Source organism: Falco naumanni, chromosome Z (genome assembly GCF_017639655.2).
Source record: "Falco naumanni isolate bFalNau1 chromosome Z, bFalNau1.pat, whole genome shotgun sequence".
Lineage (NCBI taxonomy): Eukaryota > Metazoa > Chordata > Aves > Falconiformes > Falconidae > Falco > Falco naumanni.
The window spans coordinates 67,935,839-67,955,955 of NC_054080.1; the positions used below are offsets into that span (position 1 = coordinate 67,935,839).

Sequence of the window (20,117 nt, forward strand, 5' to 3'; positions counted from 1 at the left end):
TTTAACTCATTTGACTATATTTCACATCACTATCTATGTTTTTGATGCCTATTGTAAAATATTTTTCTGATCAGCATGAAAAAAATACCTGCATAATATGTTTTATGCAGCACAATACATTGCAAAGAGAGAGAAAAGCAGATGGTTTTCTATTTCTTCCAGTTGTACTGCAGGCATGAAGTAGAATTTTAAATAATGTCATACCTTCCAGGGCAAATATTCTCTCTCCGAGTGCTTCAACAATAGTTACAAGAGCTAATTCATCTGAGACATTGAAGAAATGCTTTTCAGTAGGCTTACTGGCAATTGATTTGATTTCCTCTACAAATTTCTCAGTACTTAAATTTCCTCTGCTGTAGCTGCCAAGAATCTAAACAGAATTAAAAAAAAAAAAAAAAAAAGGTCAAGGATGTATTTTATAACCTGTTTAAAAAGACACCTTTGAGGCAGGTTGTCAAAGAATATTGGGAAATCATACGCAAACTTAATTTGTTCCGTTAAAACCTCCCTCTAATTGATTTGAAACCATCCTTTTCCAATGTGAATGGAAATGTATGAGGGCTCAGTTATTTTTCTGAAAATACCAACAATAGCATACAAAGCAACTGTATAGTGTAATGTCTGCTATCCTCAACTGTCCTTTTTTTCCCTTCTTCACAAAATTCTAGTGATTTATTTTATGATTCTATAATTTGTTTAAGTAAGCCTTAATTGAGGAAAAAACAACAAAGCAAAAACCAAACCAGAATACACAATTGCACTGGCTTCTGCATAGATATCACCAGTTCTCATAACACATAGATGACAAGTTAATTAGGCATAGAATAATTTCTTTCTGTGTGCTGATTTGCCCTATAAATACATATAACAATAACACTTGCATTCAGTGTTAACAACTCCATCACAGTATAGATTTGGTTTGCGGTTTTAACATCACTGCTGTAAAAATTCAGTATGCATCAGAACAAAATGACTCTCTTATGCAATTCCCAGACTGACAAGTATTTTTCATAGAAAAAAGTGCCCTATGCACTTAACTTGCTTTGAAATAAAAAAGTAACTCCCATATTCTAGCATTCCTGGACACTGCAGCAACTGAAATTTTGTTCTAGACAGGGAATTTATTGCAAAAACTCATTGGAGCTTCAAGGACAATTTTTCCTCTAGATCTTTAGCTTTTTGAAGGAAACCACTGAAAACTTGTGTGCTGCTGGATTCAATTTTTGTTTTATGTCTCACTTTAAGTTAAAGATAATAACATCTTTCTTGAAGTTGTATGGTTGCATGCCACCTCATTGTACCAAAACAAAGAAAGGTAGGAACAGAAAAGCAACAATCCAACATACTTTCAAAATTAACAACAGAAAACAAATTATTTGAGTATAGAATGCACAAATACAGTGGAGAGTTCACATCAAATCTATCATTAATGTTTCCATATTTCTCAATATGGGTTAACCTCCATTACGCTTACCCTCTCATTTGGCTACTAGGTTTGTTCAACGTGAAAATGATAACTTCAGAATGCCAGCACACACAATAGCTATAATAAACCTGGGTTTTGTTGATGGCTTACGTTTGCCTTTTTTTTAGAAGCAGGTAATGTGTCTATAGATATTGCTCAGGAGATTTGAACTAATCCACGCTGTTCAATATTGCTCTTAATAAAAAGGATTTGATTTTATACTGCCCCTCAAACTCTTCTTTTTCTTCACATGCACACACACCTGTCATCCCCATGAAGACAGAGAGATTGCTTTTTCTTATGTGCTGTAAAATCAGAAAGCAACTTTTAAAATGTATTTTTCATCTTATTTCTTTTTTTCCTTTCTGAAATTATTATATTTCCATAAAGATTCTGTGAAATTAACTTTTTAAACAGAAATTACATTTGGAAGCTGAAACATCCTTTTAAGATTCTGAATTTTCCCATTAAATTTCACTTACAGCAATAGCAAATCTCTGAATGTTTTCATCTTCACAATTATCAATCACTTCTTTTAATCTGTAGTTGTCATGTGATTCCCCATCAGTCACAATAACCATTACTTTTTGTACTCCTCTTCGTGCACCGCGAGCCTCAGTAAAAGCCTCTTTCCTGAAGGGAGCATAAAACGGTTGGAGAAAGGCAATGTCAGCATTTAGCACATGCATAATATTTGCATAGTCAACCATACACTAGAAGATTTTATATTAGCTAAGAAACAGGAAAAGGAGATTAATATTAACCATGAACAAATACAAACAACAACAATTGGAACTTAAATATCAGCTCACAGCCAAAGGGTTTCACAAGCATTCATTCATTATTCACTCATTTGAGAGCAACAGCAGAAAAGACAGTGCTGGATAGTGAAAAACTCTCTGCCTCTCCACATAAACTGCTGGCACCTTAAACCAGCTTTTGGCAGCTTAATAAAGGCCCAGCCAACACCCATGCCATCCTGAAATCCACATACTAAAAAACACCCTACGGCAGCACTTCAAGAAGTCAAAGCATTTCCTCAGCTACCAGCACACCTTTGCCCGTCTATGGTACAACTGGGTGTTGGCAGTGTGGCAGAAGTCCTCTGCAGGTGAGTGAAGGCAGGATGGGGTGACCAGCTGAACTCTACAGCCACAGATACACAAACAGGCGCTGAAGTTTTGGGCAGCTGCTCACCCACCCAGACTCTGGAGGGAACTCAAAAAGGCGAGGCTGAATAAGGGCTCTGGAGGAGAAGGAAGGAAGCCAGCCTTCCTCCTCTTAGAACAATGCAGGAGGGGGCCTGCAAATCAGGACCATGGTAGCTGAAAGGAATGTGCTTGAGCCTGTAGGCCACAAACCCTGGGAGGACAATCAACAGGGTGAGTCGTGCTGAGAGAAGATAAGGGAATGAGGAATGGATGGCACCAAGGAAAGGTAACACTTTGCGGTTAATTGATGGTAGTTAACCACCAATCGCGGATTGCCTAGTATGCAATCCTCAGCTTCAAGAACCAATTAGTTTAAAACGCGCAGCTTCTGAAAGTGTATATAAACTCGTGCTTCTGTACAATAAATTGACATTTGCTTGCATCAAGCTGCGTCACGTCCCTTCATTCGCAGCAAATTGGTGACCCCGATGTGATGCGTTTAAGGATCTAACGTAAAGGGCTCTTGAATCGCCTAACTGAGCGACGTGCAGCGAATCCCACAGAACTTTGAATGAACTGCTGAAAGGGAACGGGAGCCGGCCGGCCTGAAATCTCTCCAGAGCTGAGAGGCGAGCTGTGGGAAATCCGTCATGGGGAATCAGGCTTTGTCCCCAGAAAGAGACGTATATGGACTCATAAGGGGTCTTCTAGTCAGATCCGGGAGTCCGTGCCTCAGTCTCCTCAAATGGTGACCCCTATGGTGGTGTTCCGAAGCCTTGGAGGAATAAGGACAGAACTGGTCGATAAAACGACAGCTCGTGGAAGAGGGCTGCGTTCCAGAGGAGACGGCTTGGCTGAACGATCGTCTGGCTGGCTGGACCAGGCGGACAACCTGCATCGAGACAGGTGAGCAGCCAAGAAACTTTAGAGACTTTGAAAGAAATGAAAGTGTGTACACACAGCAGCCAATTGTATGATGCTGCTGCGGAGGGGAGCTCCGTGTCGGGAATGCATTTAGCACCTTGGTGGCAAATTCTGACTACTCTTTGCCAAGTGTGGACTAATTCTACTAACGGTGCTAAACCAGAGGAAGCTGTAAATTCTGCCAACAGTGTAAGCACTGAACTAGAGGAGGCTGTAAATTCCACCAACAGCGCGACTCTTCTCAACACACTGTCAATGATGCCGATTCTGTCCACACCTCCTCTGCCCCCAAAGCTTCTGTCACTGATTGCAGCGACCCTCACAACACAGGACCAAGTGCGGGAACAGGACAACTCGGAAAATTATTTAATTGACACTGATAAACCTTTTGATCCAGGTCCTATAGATCTGGAAGAGGAGCTAGACCTCCCCCCCCCCCCCTCCCCCTCGGCATTGATTGTATTTTCGGGGAGGGTGAAAGGGGGCCTGAGGGATTGGTGGCAGGAATGCAAGTAGGAAACACTTAAGTGATGGGTTTTGGGAGTTGCTATGGCATGTTCAGTATTTTGTCAGACAAATCAACCTCAAGAGTGGCAGCCTGTGCAATACGAGGCTGTTAAAGAGTTAAGCAAAGCAGTGCGGGAAGGGAGGATTCATAATACATTTGCTATGTCCCTTCTTGAAGTGATGGCAGAGCCTTATACACTCACACTGCATGACTGGAAGTCATTGCTTTGTATGGTACTAACTGAAACAGTATATGATGTGGTTATCTGATTTTTGTGAGCTATGTGTAGTGGCCTTGATTGAAAACCTTAATCGGGGAATTGCTGTTAACTATGAGCAGTTAGCTGGAGCAAATAATTGTGCCGATTCTGTGACTCGGGCAAGGTATCCCAGGGACAACTGTTTGCAAATGAATGAGATGGCTGTTAAGGCAGTCCGGATGCAGGAGTCTTGCCACAGTGTTGTGGGGTCCTAGAGAGTCACTAACTGTAATACTAACTGTATTGATTGGCTTCAGAATATTTTGCTACAAGTCGAACATAAGGAAGCTCAGGGGTTGCTTTTAAAACAACTAGCTATGATAATGCCAATGAAAATTGTAAACGGGCAACTTTCACAATCGCAACCCCAGCATGTGTCAAATGATTGTAACGCAGAACTCACAGCAGACTGTAACTCTCAGGCCGAGTTCTGGAATGCAGCATAACAGATTTTTGCTTCTCTAATCTCTTCTGTAAGAATAGTACATGCTTTTAACTTGCTTAGTAAATTAGGCTGCTAGCTTGCTAAACAAAGTAATACTACAAATACTGTTCTTTTTTTTCTGGCTTATTAACAGATGTTGATTCTGTCCGTCATATGTTGCTACAGAACCGAGTTGCTATTGATTTTTATTATTAGCACAGGGACATGCATGTGAAAACTTTGATAGGATGTGTTATGTGAATCTGAGTGACCACTCTGAATTAATTTACAAAAGTATACAAAACTTACAAGACTTAAAACAAAGACCTGCAGCAGAGTCATGGGCGGGATGCCTTTGGTCTCTGCTCACAGCTGGGAAACTTTGGGCCATGACTCCAAAGTACTACAGGATTTATTATAATTATCTTTAACCACCTTAGTGATGTTTGCCTTTTGTCTCCCATAACTTTTTTTTCCTGTATTCAGTGTTTAGTTGATTGTAACATAAATCAGGTCATGGTCACCCAGCTACACACACCCTTTGCCTCGTTGCAATTAACAAGCAAAAAAGAGGACAGAGAATGTCTGAAAAGAGATACAGGAGAGGAAGCTGGAGAATATTTGACCTAACAAGAGATGAGAGAACAGCTAGGTATTGTGAAGGAGAATAGGAAAGATAAACATGGTTATCTAGTGTTTAATAGGTGTCTGCATGCTTGTAGTGATATATAGCTATGTAACTACACGAATAATTTCTGCCCTGAGCCTGGTGGAGCATACAGCTGCGGTTTGTGTCCGGGCTCAGAGACGTAAATAGGGGCTTCTCTGTTATGGTAAAGTGTCTCTGGTTGCATAAAAAAAGAGGGAATGAAGGGAATGACCCCAGAGGTATGTTCAGAGAAAGCACGCTATGTATTGAACTTTTTGACTGAACCAGTTCTTGTTTGGTGTGCCCTTCCACCTATGTATAATGTTAATCCAAAAGAAGATGATATTGTTTACACTTTGAATGTCGATAACTGTCTTTCTGTAGATGCTAATGTAGTAGGAGGCTATGATGGGAACGTATTGCAGCGGTTCTTCTCTTACTATTATCCGGAGTAACAGCAGGTAAAGAATTAAAGAGTTAAATCACCTTGTTTGTTAGGCAGTTAAGAATGTGAGTCAATTTGCCACCGCTTTTTGTTGTTGGCTCAAGGACATGGCTGTGAGGATTTTGATGGTATGTGCTGAATGGATTTTAGGCACCCCATTGCAGCAGCATGTTATCAAAATCTAAGAAAATGTCAGCCTTTTTGACATCCATTCACTCAATTGGCGGTATTGTTTGTTTGCTATTGCCTTGGTTGCCATCATGTTTGCAAGGGCCCTGCAGAACATGACATACCTGGTACCAGCTGTTCAAAAACAAAAAGGGGAAATTGTAAAATTGTACAGAATAGAGATAGTGGGTTATTTTGACATTGATAATGTGCAGCTTTGGCCTTGCTTTGACGATGTGCAGCTGCTATCCTGCAGCAAAGAGTTAAATAACTTTGAGGAAGTATGAGAAGAAAAACTAGGATGAGACAGAAACAAAGGAGGAATGTGATCTCACCTCTAGAAGACAAGGAAACAGCATGAACAGTAGAGAGTAGCCTATAGTGAACAGCGCTAAGGAAAGTGTTTTATGAATTTGACTGATCACTCTAACTGTATTCATAAGCAGCTCTGAGTTAAGAAAAAATGTACAGACCACAAAGATTGAGAACAGGTTAACAGACTGGCTTTCAAGACTTGGGTTAGGGGGCTGGTTACAAAATATAATCAAAGGAGCATTGATGGTATTGACAGTATTGTTGGTTTTAGTATTATGTGTTCCGTGTTTGTTTCAATGCTTACAAGGAGAACGCATGTTGGATTGCTCAAAAACAAGAAGGGAGAGATGCAGGAGGGGGCCTGCAAATCAGGACCATGGTAGCTGAAAGGAATGTGCTTGAGCCTGTAGGCCACAAACCCTGGGAGGACAAGGAATGTGAATAGATAACAGTCAACAGGGTGAGTCATGCTGAGAGAAGATAAGGGAATGAGGAATGGATGGTGCCAAGGATGGCACCAAGGAAAGGTAACACCTTGCTGTTAATTGATGGTAGTTAACCACCAATCGGGGATTGCCTAGTATGCAGTGCTTAGCTTCAAGAACCAATCTGTTTAAAACGTGCAGCTTCTGAAAGTGTATATAAACTCGTGCTTCTGTACAATAAATTGACATTTGCTTGCATCAAGCTGCGTCACGTCTCTTCATTCGCTGCAGAACAATACCACAGAACTTTAAGACTGGCCACGGAAGTGAAAGCTAAGATCAACCGCTGATGATGGCCAAAGTGGATGGGTAGGAAGACTGCAAGAACAGAGGAAGCTTTTGCTGACAGTTTCTGCATATACAAGCCTGCAGCAGTTTGTGGTGCACAGGGACATTCTGAACCACATGTGGTTTCTGAGTATTTGGCAGTTCTCAGCTGGCTGTGCTTTTATGAACTTGTTCAGATTCCCTAAAGCTTCTTCTACTTGTATCTAAGGAAAACATTACTGCTGAATATGTAAGAATGTCATTGGATTTAAGACCTCATAACAACAAAACTTAGGTCAGACGATGAAACAGAACATTAGAAAGATGCTGCATATTTGACTGAACGGTTGTTGGGAAAGGATGAATGCAATAAAGTCATGCTGTCATGAGGGGAAAAAAGGTTGAAAAGAAAAAATGTACCCGGACAACATTGTACAGTTTGAAAGTGCCTGAAACATTTTGCATTTACTGTCTGTTCTATGAAAGTCAGATTTCATTTTTGTTGTAAAGGAAGCATTTCTAAATAATGCTACTACTACAACTGATCTTTAATGTCCCAATGATCCAGAAGCTTCAAAGACTTTGGTATAAAATTTCTAGGCTTTCTCATAAAGATAGGCTCAATCCCCATAATAATCTTAACTTCAAAATTAAGGCAAATTAACATTAAAAAGTTTTATATTTTCCTTTTTTCCTCTGAAAAAACTTACTTTTCTTCACCCCTCTACACACACAGTTCCTACCCACTCTGTGTGGACATCAAGGGTTGTCAGCTTTTTGCTTAGGACTACAACTTTGCTCCATGTCTTGTCTCTTTCCCTGTTTCTTCAAATCAAGAGACAGATAGCTGCCTTTCCAGGATGTCATATACAACTGCTCTAGATGCTGGAAAGTCTGTTTATCCACCCTCCTCCTAAATTTTTTTTACTTAGCTAAAAAGAACTCAGTTGTCAACCACAAAATTTTTAATTTATAAAATCAGAATTGTCACCAGGTCTGTTTATGTTTGTTTCTACTATGTGCAGGGCAATATTTTGTGAGTGTACCTTGCCGTATCTATTCCCAGGGCTGTCATAGTTTGTGTGCCACCCCGCTGGCGTATTCTCGTGGCTGCGGCCATCACATCTTCTGTTGTTGAGTATGCATTCAGGAAAAATTCATGGACTACAGTCTGTCCATATTGAACAATTCCAACCTGAAACACACAGTTCATGTTAAAAACCAACTCTTTTTAAAGAAAGCATCTATGTCTGCTGCAATGGGGCAAATTCTCATCTTTACCTACAGCCAGGAAAAGAATTGAACTATGTGCGTTTCCCTCATGTCCTGGCTTTGGCTGGGATAAGAGTTAATTTTCTTCTCAGTAGCTGGTGCAGTGCTGTGTTTTGGCTCTGGTGTGAGAACAATGTTGATAGCACACTGATGTTTTCAGTTGTTGCTGGGTGATGTTTATACTCAGTCAAAAATTGGTTTCTCTGGCCCTGTCAGGGAGAGGGCTGGAGAGGCACGGGAAATTGGGAGGGGACACAGCCAGGACTGGTGACCTGAACCAGCCAGAGGGGTATTCCATACCATGGGATGCCATGCCTGGTATATAAACTTGGGGGGTTAGCTGGGGCCTGGGGATCACTGCTCAGGGACTGGCTGGGCATCGGTAAGCACATGGCAAGCAATTGTATTGTGCATCACTTGGTTCCTTTTCACCCTTTTCCCTTTGGATTTTATCCTTTTCCCAACCCTTTCATTATAACTGTTATTATCATTATTGATATTATTGTTCTTTCATTTTTATTCTGTTTCAATTATTGTTTCCATTATAACTATTATTATTGTTTATTATTGCTTATTAGCATTCTTATTATCATTATTATCATTATTATAATTATATAGTTATTGTTGTTATTATTATTGCTCTTTATTTTTTCTGTTTAAATTATTAAATTGTTCTTATCTCAGCCCTTGAGTTTCACATCCCTTTCCGATTCTCTTCCCCATCCCTCTGGGTGTGGTGCAGTGAGCGAGTGGCTGGTGGTGCTTGGTTGCTGGCCGGGGTTAAACCACGACACCTCAGTATGAAACATTTGTAAGCATTTCAGCAAGACTGGTTAGAAGACACTCGATCTCATGAAACATTTTGAAGTTTCTGAATTGTTTTTATTGAAAATAGGGACAAAGCCAAAAGAAGGCCTTGCTCCTTGCACTTCATGACCTGCAGTGATCTGTGCTGCAGTTTTTCTCTCCTCTAGGCCAAGGCAGACCGATGTCCTAAGCACCAGTCACAACTTCTAAGAATAGTTTTCCTTGTAGTGCACAAGGCCATGGTTCACTCACAACTCTTGTCATACCATCCAAATATAATATTCCTACATCTGATAGTTTATTTTCCCTAAACCTAGCCTAGAAACAACACTGCAATGACAAATTTAGGCCCTCAGGATGAGAGGAAGACCCAGGTACCCTTATCTTGATGAAGACGGCAGGGCAGTCCAGGAAACAGCTGTTCTCCAGCAGGAGGCAAGCCAAAGAAAGACACCTGACAAGTGCCAGTGGGGACAACAGGAATAAAATGGTGGCTTCTGAAAAGGGGAAGGATGATGGAAAGGCTCTAGATGACCTCAACAGGACAAGTCTTTGTGTGAAAGAACAGTGCATGGGATTGGAACTCCACAACAAATACCTGAGGAAACCTGCTGCAAAAACAAGTATGGAATAAGATGAGCAATATTCTTAAATATTAGTTAATTTATTTCATTCATCTCTGTCAGTTTTAATGTTCTGGCAGTTTTCTGACAGCTTTTACTGGGAAGAAATCCACACACTGTTCCATTAGCATATTTCAATTTTATGTTACACATAGCAATTTATAGGTGTTATTTAGGATAATGCAGTATTACATGGCATTCATGTCTCACACATCTATTATTAAAAGCACTTTAGCATTTAGGTACTGAAGATCAGTAAGACCTCTGGGATAATTATGCCATTATATTATTTTAGAAGTGGCTTAGTATGTACTTTGCAATTGCTTTATGGGTGTTTTTCTCAGGTACTTTCATAGCCTCTCAGATTCTGCACAATGTTTGCTTGTAGTGGGGGTTAGAGTTGGATAAATATTTGATACTAAACATCAATGAAAAAGCTAGTTACATATGATTATAAGACTGTAATTGTAATGGTATGTAGCAGCAAAATCTATCACACTTATTTTCTGTATCCTTTTGAAAATATAACCAAATCTGGAAAAACTGATGTATGTTCAAGGTTCCAACAAGTTGATCCATTTTAAGATACTTTACTTCTCTGTCGAAGGCATGCCCTCTTCCACCCACAGCCAAGAGCATGCAGAGGCTTCGTGTTCTCATGGGCAGCAGTGAATATTCCTCAAGAGTATTCACACAACAAGTTGGGGCACAGGCTGTATTGCCGCTCAGAGAAATCTTGTGGCATTGACTAAACCCCAAGCTGAAGATGAAATTTTTAAGCTGTTCCCTCCAAAGCAACTATTTGGTAGCACACATCTAAAGTGACATACAGAATAATCTGAACAGGATGCTGCTAGACATTTAAAAAGACTGCCAATAACTAGTGATAAACAAGAGGCTTTCATTATTTTTAGTCTTTTGGAGCAGGAGGAGTGCCTTAACAGTATTCCAGAACCATGCAGAACCATGTAGCCAGGGACTACTGTACGCCGGGGAGCCTGCCACTGTGGATTCACAGGCTTCTGATCTGCAGCCTTGAGGATTTTATTGATGCCAAGGATTAAATCAACTATTGACTACTGCCAGTGTGAAAAGTACCTGCCCATCTTTCAAGATTCTAGAGACCCATGTTGGTGTTACCATTTTCCTAAAAGAGGTTACATGCTGAGTTGTATCATTTCCTATTAGAAAGGAAACATCCGTGATCACAGCAAGTAAACATTTTGAGCATTTCCTTCTAAGGAAGTGAAGGGGAAGAACATCTGAGTCTGGAAAACTGCACTGTGTTACATAGCTTGTAAATCAGGAAGGAAGGGGGGCATATGGTTATCTTATGGGATACAATTGTTCTCTGGAACCCTTCCTTAGCACTAGCTTTGAAAACACTGATCCTCATTTTCTACATATTTCATGGCATCAGAGGTGAGCCATTCCTCAGCAAAGAGTAATGATAAGCTTCCAAGAACTGACCAAATACTAAAAGGCATGTTCCAGTCTCCTACTGGGTAACAGAATCAGCTCCACTTTGTAAAATTGGAATTATATTCTACTAGATAGCAACGAAGGTTTGAGCTTTTGCAGCCTTTTAATCTAATGGAAAATTACAAATGACACATGTATATTATGCAAATGTGCCTTTATGGGACAATAAACCTGTTCAAACTGCGTAACTTCAGCAAGACCGTAAGAACAATGCTTACAGGCACTGTATGTTTTGATTTGCTTGTTATCTGGGAAATGCAGTAGTACTACACAGAAGGACATAATTCTGCTCTACTCCAGAAAACCCAATATTTTTCCCAGAATTACTGACTATAATCTATTGAACATCTTTGTAATTCCTAAGCTTATGTTCCCTTCCCTAACATTCCATGGCTTTTATATTACACAAGGGAATAATTCTTTAATTGTCCTCAGTTCCTGTGAAAAAGCATGTTTGAGAGAACAGGCAAGTAAAGGACCATTCTGCTTTGTGACAAAACATTTCTGAGGGCATTTATTTATTGTTGTTCTCTAACAGAGTAAAATCTCTTATTTAGAAAGTACATTCTGGCTTTCCCAATAAATTATTAAGCTAATCTAGTTGATAAAAAACAACAAGAACAAAAACAAAATGAAAGGGAAACCATTTAGTACATGGAAAAGATATGCTAGGATTTTCACCATTGGGATGTGGAGAAAAATCAGAAATATCTTTGGTTGTATTTAAATCTTATTTAATATATAAGAAAAGCAGAGATCCCTTGGGAAGCACTAATGGATAATATATTTGATTGTATAGAGAGCTTGCTAAAGATACCTGAATCAAATCAAAATCGAATTAATGCTGCTACATTTTGTTTGCTACCAGGCACTCAGACAGAAATTACTTGTAAACTATTGCAAAAGTCTTTCTTCATCCTGAATCTTTTTAACACCTCTTTAATAGGCTTCTGTTCTTCCGGAGATAAAACTGATTATAAGATGTGACATGGCATTACTTATTAATACAGTGATACAGTCCCTTTGGAGACATTATAAGGTGCAGGCCAAACACTTAAAACTGCCCATGTCATATATTAATGGAGAAATAAAACTTTTCTGAAAATTTCTGAAGGCCATTCCAACTTAGCTTTAAAGCTGAAATTGAATGTAATCTGCTTTCTCTTTTGATATTCTTCTACCACGGAAGGTTGCTCATATGTAAAGGATTAAAAATAAGCCCCTCATATTAAAAAGACAATTACCTCTACAAGAGTTAAAAAAAAAAAAAAAAGAAAAAAACTACCCTGCTTTGCAGTTACATTAAGATGTGGAATAAGGCCAGGAGAAATATTTTTTCCTACTTGTACCATTTTTTCTTATTTAATTCCTTCTTCCTTTTCAGCTTTTCTATTGTTACTTTTCCTTCTTTTCTCCCTAAGCTCAGGCTATGCATCTTAACCATCAGTACATTGCTGTGGATTTTCTGTGAACAGAAAGAGGAAGGGAAGGAAATACTTCTAAAAAACTATATCATAAACTTCAGGTTTTTACATCTGAATCTTCAGGCTTTCAATATCAAATTTGCCAAACATGGAACACTGAGGAATTTCTCTTCTGAGTTGCCACAAATCTAACAACCATTGTTCATGGAGGCAGTTAGTGGAAAAAAAAATATCTCACAAGCCTCTAATCAAAACATGGGTTTGAACAAGTGACATTCAAACTGCTAAGGAGTTATTCTGTAATTACCTCATTCCTTTCCCATGCAAGAGGAAAGGAATCTGAAGTCAGTGAAAGTCCATGATTTCTATGTGCTCAACAATCCACAAAAGATGAACATGGAAAAATGAGTTTAAATAGAAAGTAAACAATTGTTCCTCTATTTCTATTCTGTGCTCCCAGAGGAGAGGAGGGAAATACGCTTGCTCTGTGATTTCTCCTCTTCCCCATTCAATAGTAATTTAAACACAGTTTCTGAGAAAGGAGACAACGTGAGTGGAGGAGACAGTATAAACTTGTCACTACCTTTGGCTGTGCCAGGGCTCCCAAGCAGGGGGGCTGAGGAGAGGAGAGAGGTGGGATATGTTCTGGGAAGGCAAGAGAAACCGAGCAAAATCCACCTAGCTTTGGCCTTCCATTTCCAGATTTTCAGCCTCTCTCCTCCTTATCTCATTCTTATCTCCCTCTCAAATGTTTCTGCTCTGTAGCAACCAGATGCCAAAGCTGACATTCTCAAGTGAGTAAGTGTACATGTGAGAGGAGGGGTAGCTATGCCAACTTGTGGGCAGAATAGATTTTGTAGGTGGAGATGGCAGGCTGCTGGAGTGCAGGCCACCAAGGGACCTTTTCTGCATGAGCTGAGCCACACAGATGTGGCAGGATTACAAAACAAAACATAACAGAGGTGTGGCAGTGTAAAAGTTTAGGAATTGCAGCGTGAGGGAAAGGGGTGAGGGTGCAGCAGAGCTGATTGCCCTGTGTGCTATCCCCATGAAGCCCTTCCGGTAGAAGGCAGTGACGATCTCCATGCAGCCATTGCCCCATACTGGGAAGTTCAGGTTTAAGTGTTTTCCCAACATGGCACATGTTTGAGTAATCACCAGCTTAAGGGACCAGGAAGAATTTATTTTTTTTTCCTTTCTGTTAAATTTGACAAAGTGTTTTTCCTAATATCTGGAAGAACAGCATGTTTAAAATAACAGGACACAATTGTAAAGTTGACAGTTTACAAGTAATAATTTTATCAGCCACTGTTCAGTACAGCCAACAGGAAAGTTGAGTGGTAACTCACAAATCCCAATTAACTTGGAAAATGACAGGGATACTCTTTGCAGACATCTTTACACCTTCTCAGATGCTCCTTTGTGAAGGCAGAAGTTAACGTTAGGAGCTAACCTGAAGTAGCAAAACCACAAAATATTGACCTACAATATATCAAATATTATACAGGATCCCTGAAAATCTTTCATTTTGGGAGGGGAAAAGGGAGAAGTGAAATGAAGACCCAATTTGCTCTGTTGTTGTCAATTAAGCTTTCTGTGTAAAAATGTATCCCAGCGTCAATGTTTCCCTCTTCCCCGAGTTCTGCTGGAATTGCTATTTACATACTCAGTTCAGCACTGTGAAACGTATGTCAGATCCTCAGCCGGAGTAATTGGTTGGAGCTCCATTAATTCTCATGGAATGATGCTGATTTATAGCAGCTGGGAATTTGGCACTCTCCACTTACATAAATGCAGCTTTTGCCATTAATAACATGTGGCTTAACAGCCACTCGTTAATTATGATTTCAAATGTTTAAAAGCTGTGTGCTCAGTGCTCCACAGTACAAAATACTGAATGCTACTCCAAAAAGCTTACAATCAAAGCTTTTTGCTTGTGCACCTCAGAGGCGCAGAAATTACTTTTGTGCTATGAAGTACAAAAGAAGACAAGAAGTGGTTGTGGAGAGGAAGGAAGTGGGAAAGGAGGTTCAAATGACCTCACTTAACACACTTAACTTTTGTCTCTAGCTTAGAAAATTTGTTTCTCCAGACTGCCTGAGTGGTGTGGGGAGGAAGAGCCTCCCTGAGTTTGCTACTTGGCAGCAGACATTGACTTAGTTGCGGTTTCAGCTATTTCATTTTAGTACCCTGTTGCCATAAGTTCTTGGAACTGAATTGCTCCATAGCTGATGCTCTCATCCCATTTCCTGTAATTATTTTTTTCCTCATAAATTAAGCGACCATAAAATATCTACCATGTTACCTGTGTTTGCTGAGGACCTATATCCATGTTTTTGAGGAGGCTGTTTAGGAAGGCTGTGACACTTTCCCATGGATAAATGCTGTTGGACCCATCGAGGACTATGACAATGTCCAACTGGTTTTTACACTCTGCAACACAAATTGTCGTGTAAGAATTGATACTAAAAAGGATCAAATATATCTCAGTTACTTTTGTGATTTAGAAACAAATGCATATCCTTCTGCAATGGTGCTGAAGCAACATGTTTGAAGCAAATGCTGTTCATTGACTTTTGCATTTTATTTCACATGGTTTGTGTTCTGTTTATCAGCAAAGCACTTACTTGTAGGGAGAAATTTAAGAATGGGATTAGATCACAAAACTGAAGTATTTACCAGTGACCCCTACCTTTTTCAATGTCTATGTGTTCCTCTTTGATTTTTCCAAAGGACCAGGTCTTTAAGATTTTTAGCTATATTACTAAATTGGGATTGTATAAGGTCTTAACATGCCGTCATTATTTAAAAAGAGCCTTTTGGCCAAAAGTAAGAAACATAAGCAACTATTTTTAGCATTTGTGTTTGGATATTACATAGTGCTCTAATGATTGTTTATACTGAGATAAATTCCAAAAGTAGCAAGAATTTAGGTTATATACGGACAATGAAAACATTTACTTAACTTGGTAATGCTGGTATCTAAATTAAGCAGTTCATAATTTTTGGTATGCCTATGTGTATACATTTGTCTTGTTTGGCACTTTGTATTTTCAGACACACAAAAGAATTCCTGTGGCATGCATACCTTGCACAGATGGAGCAATTGCCTCGATGGTTTCAAAAGTGGAGCTGACATTAGAGCAAACTCCAGTTGTGTAATGCAAACGCCCACATTTGTAAGCATAAAGTGGTCCACATGCCTTTAAAAGATGGAAAAGGGTGAAATGTTTTTGTTATGCTACCTGAGGAAAAAACAAATTTCTTTTAAATTTGGCAAAAAGTCCTTTCTTACCAGAAAGCCTCCTTTTGGGTTTGTTACTAAGGTTGTTCCAAGAGTCATGTTTTCTTTTACTTCCACAACGTTAGGAACTGAAGTAGCAGCTATAAATAGATTAAAATGTTAAGTATTTGGGAACATAAAAACAAAATGTTAAAGTATATATCCCCTAGCATGGAGCTTCCAACTTCTAAAATAAAACCCAGACTGACACTGGTTTCATCAAATATTTTAGCACCCTTCCTCCTCCTCCTTCAATTGCAACAACCAAGAAAAATTTCTGAGACTGGCTTTTATCCCAGAAAATTTGTCTGGGTTGCTGTCTTAAATAGTTTTCTTGAACCACAAAAAAGAAAAAATGTACAAATAACAGCACAACGAAAGCAAGGATTCATGTTCACACAGTTTTGTTAATTAGAAAACAAACATTCATTTTTTACCTTGTCCTGCTATAAATGACTTGTCAGCTTTTATATTTGTTATGTTACATTACTGACATTCAGGTTTTCAAAGGAAAAGAGGAGATAAAAAATACGACATGTGTATTTAGTGAAATTCATATCAACAGGCAGTCTCTTCCTGTCTACATTTTGTATCTCTTGACCTGAGCAAGAAAATTCTTAATATTTACCTGTATCATATGAAGATGCATCAGCGCAGTTCTGGCTAGTTATGTTCTCATCAGAAGCTTATTGATGGCATTATGAAGGCTCTTGTTTGCTTCAGAGAGCTTTGGAAAGGGTAGTCCATGGATCTATGCTCCATGGCCAGGACTGTCAACCACAGTCAACTAATGCCAGTCATAATAAAGTTTTGAAAATACAGCCAAACACCCATTGTAAAATTATAAGCACGTTTTCCACAGCCCAATGAGAAGCTTTAAAAACAAATTAATTTTGATGTTGCAAACACGACTTCACATTTAGTGCTGGAGTCCTGAGTAAGCTTTCTTTATAGAAACAATTATCATGCATATTTACTAGCTAAAAACCTTCTAAGATCTGACCTTTATTATTCCTCCATGTGACACAGCTTTATTTTCTTTCATACCTGGTAAGTTCAGTTTTATGCAGGGTGATTGGTTGTCCCTTCCTACAGGGCATTTGTATACATCTCCTGTTCTTTTCTCAGGTTGGCCAACTAATGGTGAACCAATAAGTACCCTGCAAATGAAATAAGTTACCTGAAATTTCTTCTTTCTTAAAAGGCACCAAAGTCAGGAAATAAAACTTACAGAGAGAGCACAGCTGCAGCAAGCTCTATACTAGAAGTACAGGATGGAGAGCAAGGAAAGTATCTGTGATGCTAGTTCAGATACAAGCGAAAGCAGCCATTCTGTCTCCTCTTTAATAAGGACACAGAAAGGAAATGTGCCTATATACACATATAAATATACCTAAATTACACAACAGAATAACATTTAAATAAATTCCAGTGAAAAATAAAAGTCATATTGGTGGGTGGATGACAAGTATTAAAAGTAATACAGAAGGAAATATCTGTTTTATTCAGTATCTCCTGATCTTAAAAATATTTTGGAAGAAAGTGTATTTTCAATGCTGAGACCAAATGTCAAAGCAGAGGCTCACAAGCACCCAGAACAATTCAGTCTGAAGTAATATGAGACAGCTGTGTAAAATACATAATTTTTCCTCTCATATAATAAAAAAAATGTTATTAAAAGACATTTCAAATTTTTAAAATACTAAGGATTTTTATCTTGTGCATTTTTTTTTCAAAATTCGGTGTGATCAAATATCACTATTATAGTACTTTGTAAGCACTACAAATTAACATCCAGTCCTAAATCGAGTTTTCAGCAGGAAATGTTTAGAGATGGCACTGTTTTTGTTCTCAGATGTTCACTAGCTACACTAAATAGCCCAGCATCACCCAGCAGATAAAAACTGGCTCCATGAAATGCATAAGGAAGAACTTGGATTAAGTTTGAATTCACAGCACACACTGAAAAGAGAAATCCTACCATTAAGAGTAACAGTTCAGTAAGATTTGTTCCTGTACACTTAGATGACTGTGACGTTATTGAGAGAAGCATTTCAACCTTTAATCATAAATTAAAGAGTCCAGGAATGAGATATTTGAATAGAATGATGTAATAGGTAAAATGCAACCTATGGATTTAAAAAAGACAGAAAGCAGACTTTAAACCTAGTACAGAAGCCAGCTTCTGAAAAAAACATACTGGAACAACTCATTGTGATCCATTAAGATTTTTTTCATTTATAATAAAGTAATTAATTCTAAAGGAAAATAAAACACTCCAAGTACATGCTGGATCTGACTGCTCTTTCAAGCAATATGCTATAATGTGTATTTTTTATGCCAAAATGTAGAAACAGGCACCATGGCCTCTCATGCATCCTTGACTTCCATTTAACTGCAGAGAAGCTGAGTGTGCTTGACATCCCACAGGAGGTGATGATTGCTCACCGGGATCATGTCCCTGTGCTGTTCTTTTCTCAGAAGGAGAGAGGCCCGTGAACAGAGAGGAGCAGTCTGAAAGATTATTTTTTTTTTTTCATGAAGGATTTTATTAGGGGATCCCAGTTTTATTGAGAAACAACTGTGGCCATGTTCACTGAACATCTGCTGCCAAAAAGTTCTATCTGTGGTATCTAGGTAATGTCATAGCAGTTGACAAAGCATCACAAGGCTGCTTTGCATATTTATTTTTAACTGTCAGCCTACAGATTCCCTGCTCTGGATGTTGCTACACTGGAAGCAACTTGAAAGCTTGACAGCAGCTCTGGAGTTTAATTTCAGAGATGTTCAGATCTAGCACACTAGTTTAGATTCCTGTCTTCCTTCAGCTACTGGAAGAGTTACCATTTTCAGCTCATAATATTTTTCTGCTCTTGAAACATCTCCGGACAGTTTATAACAATACGGCTTACTTTGCAAAATCCCAGCTCCTAGAATGGATACCATTTCCTGAAGGTCTAAATTAGCTCAAAGAAGGTCATTATTATTCTCCCATGACCCTCATGCACATGTGCATTTGGGTAATTGAGAGCTAGCATTTTCAAAAGCAAGCTCTGCAATTTCATTTTTGTGAACACCCCGTGGCTAACGGAGAACACTGTGCTGCCGTGGTGGACAGACTCTCAGAGTCAGATAGCCCCAGTGCTGGTGGGGTCAATTGCTCAGGCACTGCAGAACTGTCTGACCTGCCTGCCATCCCAGGCTGCCCGCAGCAGTCCCCGGTTTACTAAGAATGTCAAAATTACTGGAAAAGCCCTGGGAAAACCAGAGCAATCTGCAAAGAATGATCCAGATCTCAGGGTTCCCAAACCTTTTACCACATAATCATTGTTTTGGTCCTGCAGCCCAGTGGTTAGCTTGTGAAATTTGTTTTACGCAGGAAAAGCACAAGCAGGCGTTTATCAAAAGACCAAGAAGCAGTGATACCAGTTAACGTGCCAAAATACAACTTCTAATTCAGGACAAGAATACGAAGGAAAAGACAGGTTAAGAAGGCTCCAAGTCCCAAATGCAAATATATTACCAATTGCAAGACATAATTAGCCCTCTACAAGGGAAGGCGGAGTACTGTATTAATAAGTATTTTGACAGGGAAATCTTCCCACCAGTTAAAAACCTCAGGTCCAACAACCTCTGTCAAAAAAACTTCGGAAAAAAACACAGAATACATATTAGCTAGGTAAAATAGGAGCAATTTCACTGCCAATATGTTTACACAAGGAAAAGATAAAGATTTCATTTCGTAAATGGGAAAAAGAGGGCTCAGGCATAAACCAAAACATTCTCAGTTCCATCAGCGAGGGAATTCACCCACTTTGTGAACTCATTTATGACTTTGAGGGAATAAATTTGGATTTTTCAGCCTCCCAATCTTTCCAGGTTTCCTTAGGACTGTGCATTAATTTAATAAGTACAACTAACAGAATCTGACCCTTAGACACTGGGCATATTTAAATATAACAGTATAGTGCCTGAGTCACTGAATACCTGGGTTTGGAGTTTCCATTTAAGAAAAGAAAAGCAGCTTACCATTTCCCTTCCTCATTTTCATACTGTTGGACTGTGTACCCAAACATGTCTTCCAGAGGCCCACTGAAGGTCATTGCATTTTTCACATCAACATTGGAAGAGCCAACGAGGTGAAAGAGAGCTTTAAAAAAAAAAAG

The 20,117-nt window shown here is 39.1% G+C and overlaps 1 protein-coding gene across 2 annotated transcripts in view; it reads right to left on the minus strand.

The window, feature by feature from the left end:
• Positions 1 to 20,117, minus strand: part of ITGA1 (integrin subunit alpha 1) — an 80,822-nt gene that overhangs the window by 31,657 nt on the left and 29,048 nt on the right. For both annotated transcript variants that reach the window (XM_040580853.1, XM_040580854.1), the window contains exons 2-9: positions 19,981 to 20,101; positions 16,999 to 17,111; positions 15,964 to 16,052; positions 15,757 to 15,871; positions 14,974 to 15,101; positions 8,107 to 8,255; positions 1,948 to 2,098; positions 205 to 370 (exon numbers count right to left, since the gene is read on the minus strand). In XM_040580853.1, the coding sequence (XP_040436787.1) occupies positions 205 to 370; positions 1,948 to 2,098; positions 8,107 to 8,255; positions 14,974 to 15,101; positions 15,757 to 15,871; positions 15,964 to 16,052; positions 16,999 to 17,111; positions 19,981 to 20,101 (1,032 nt within the window). The remainder of the gene's footprint in view (positions 1 to 204; positions 371 to 1,947; positions 2,099 to 8,106; positions 8,256 to 14,973; positions 15,102 to 15,756; positions 15,872 to 15,963; positions 16,053 to 16,998; positions 17,112 to 19,980; positions 20,102 to 20,117) is intronic.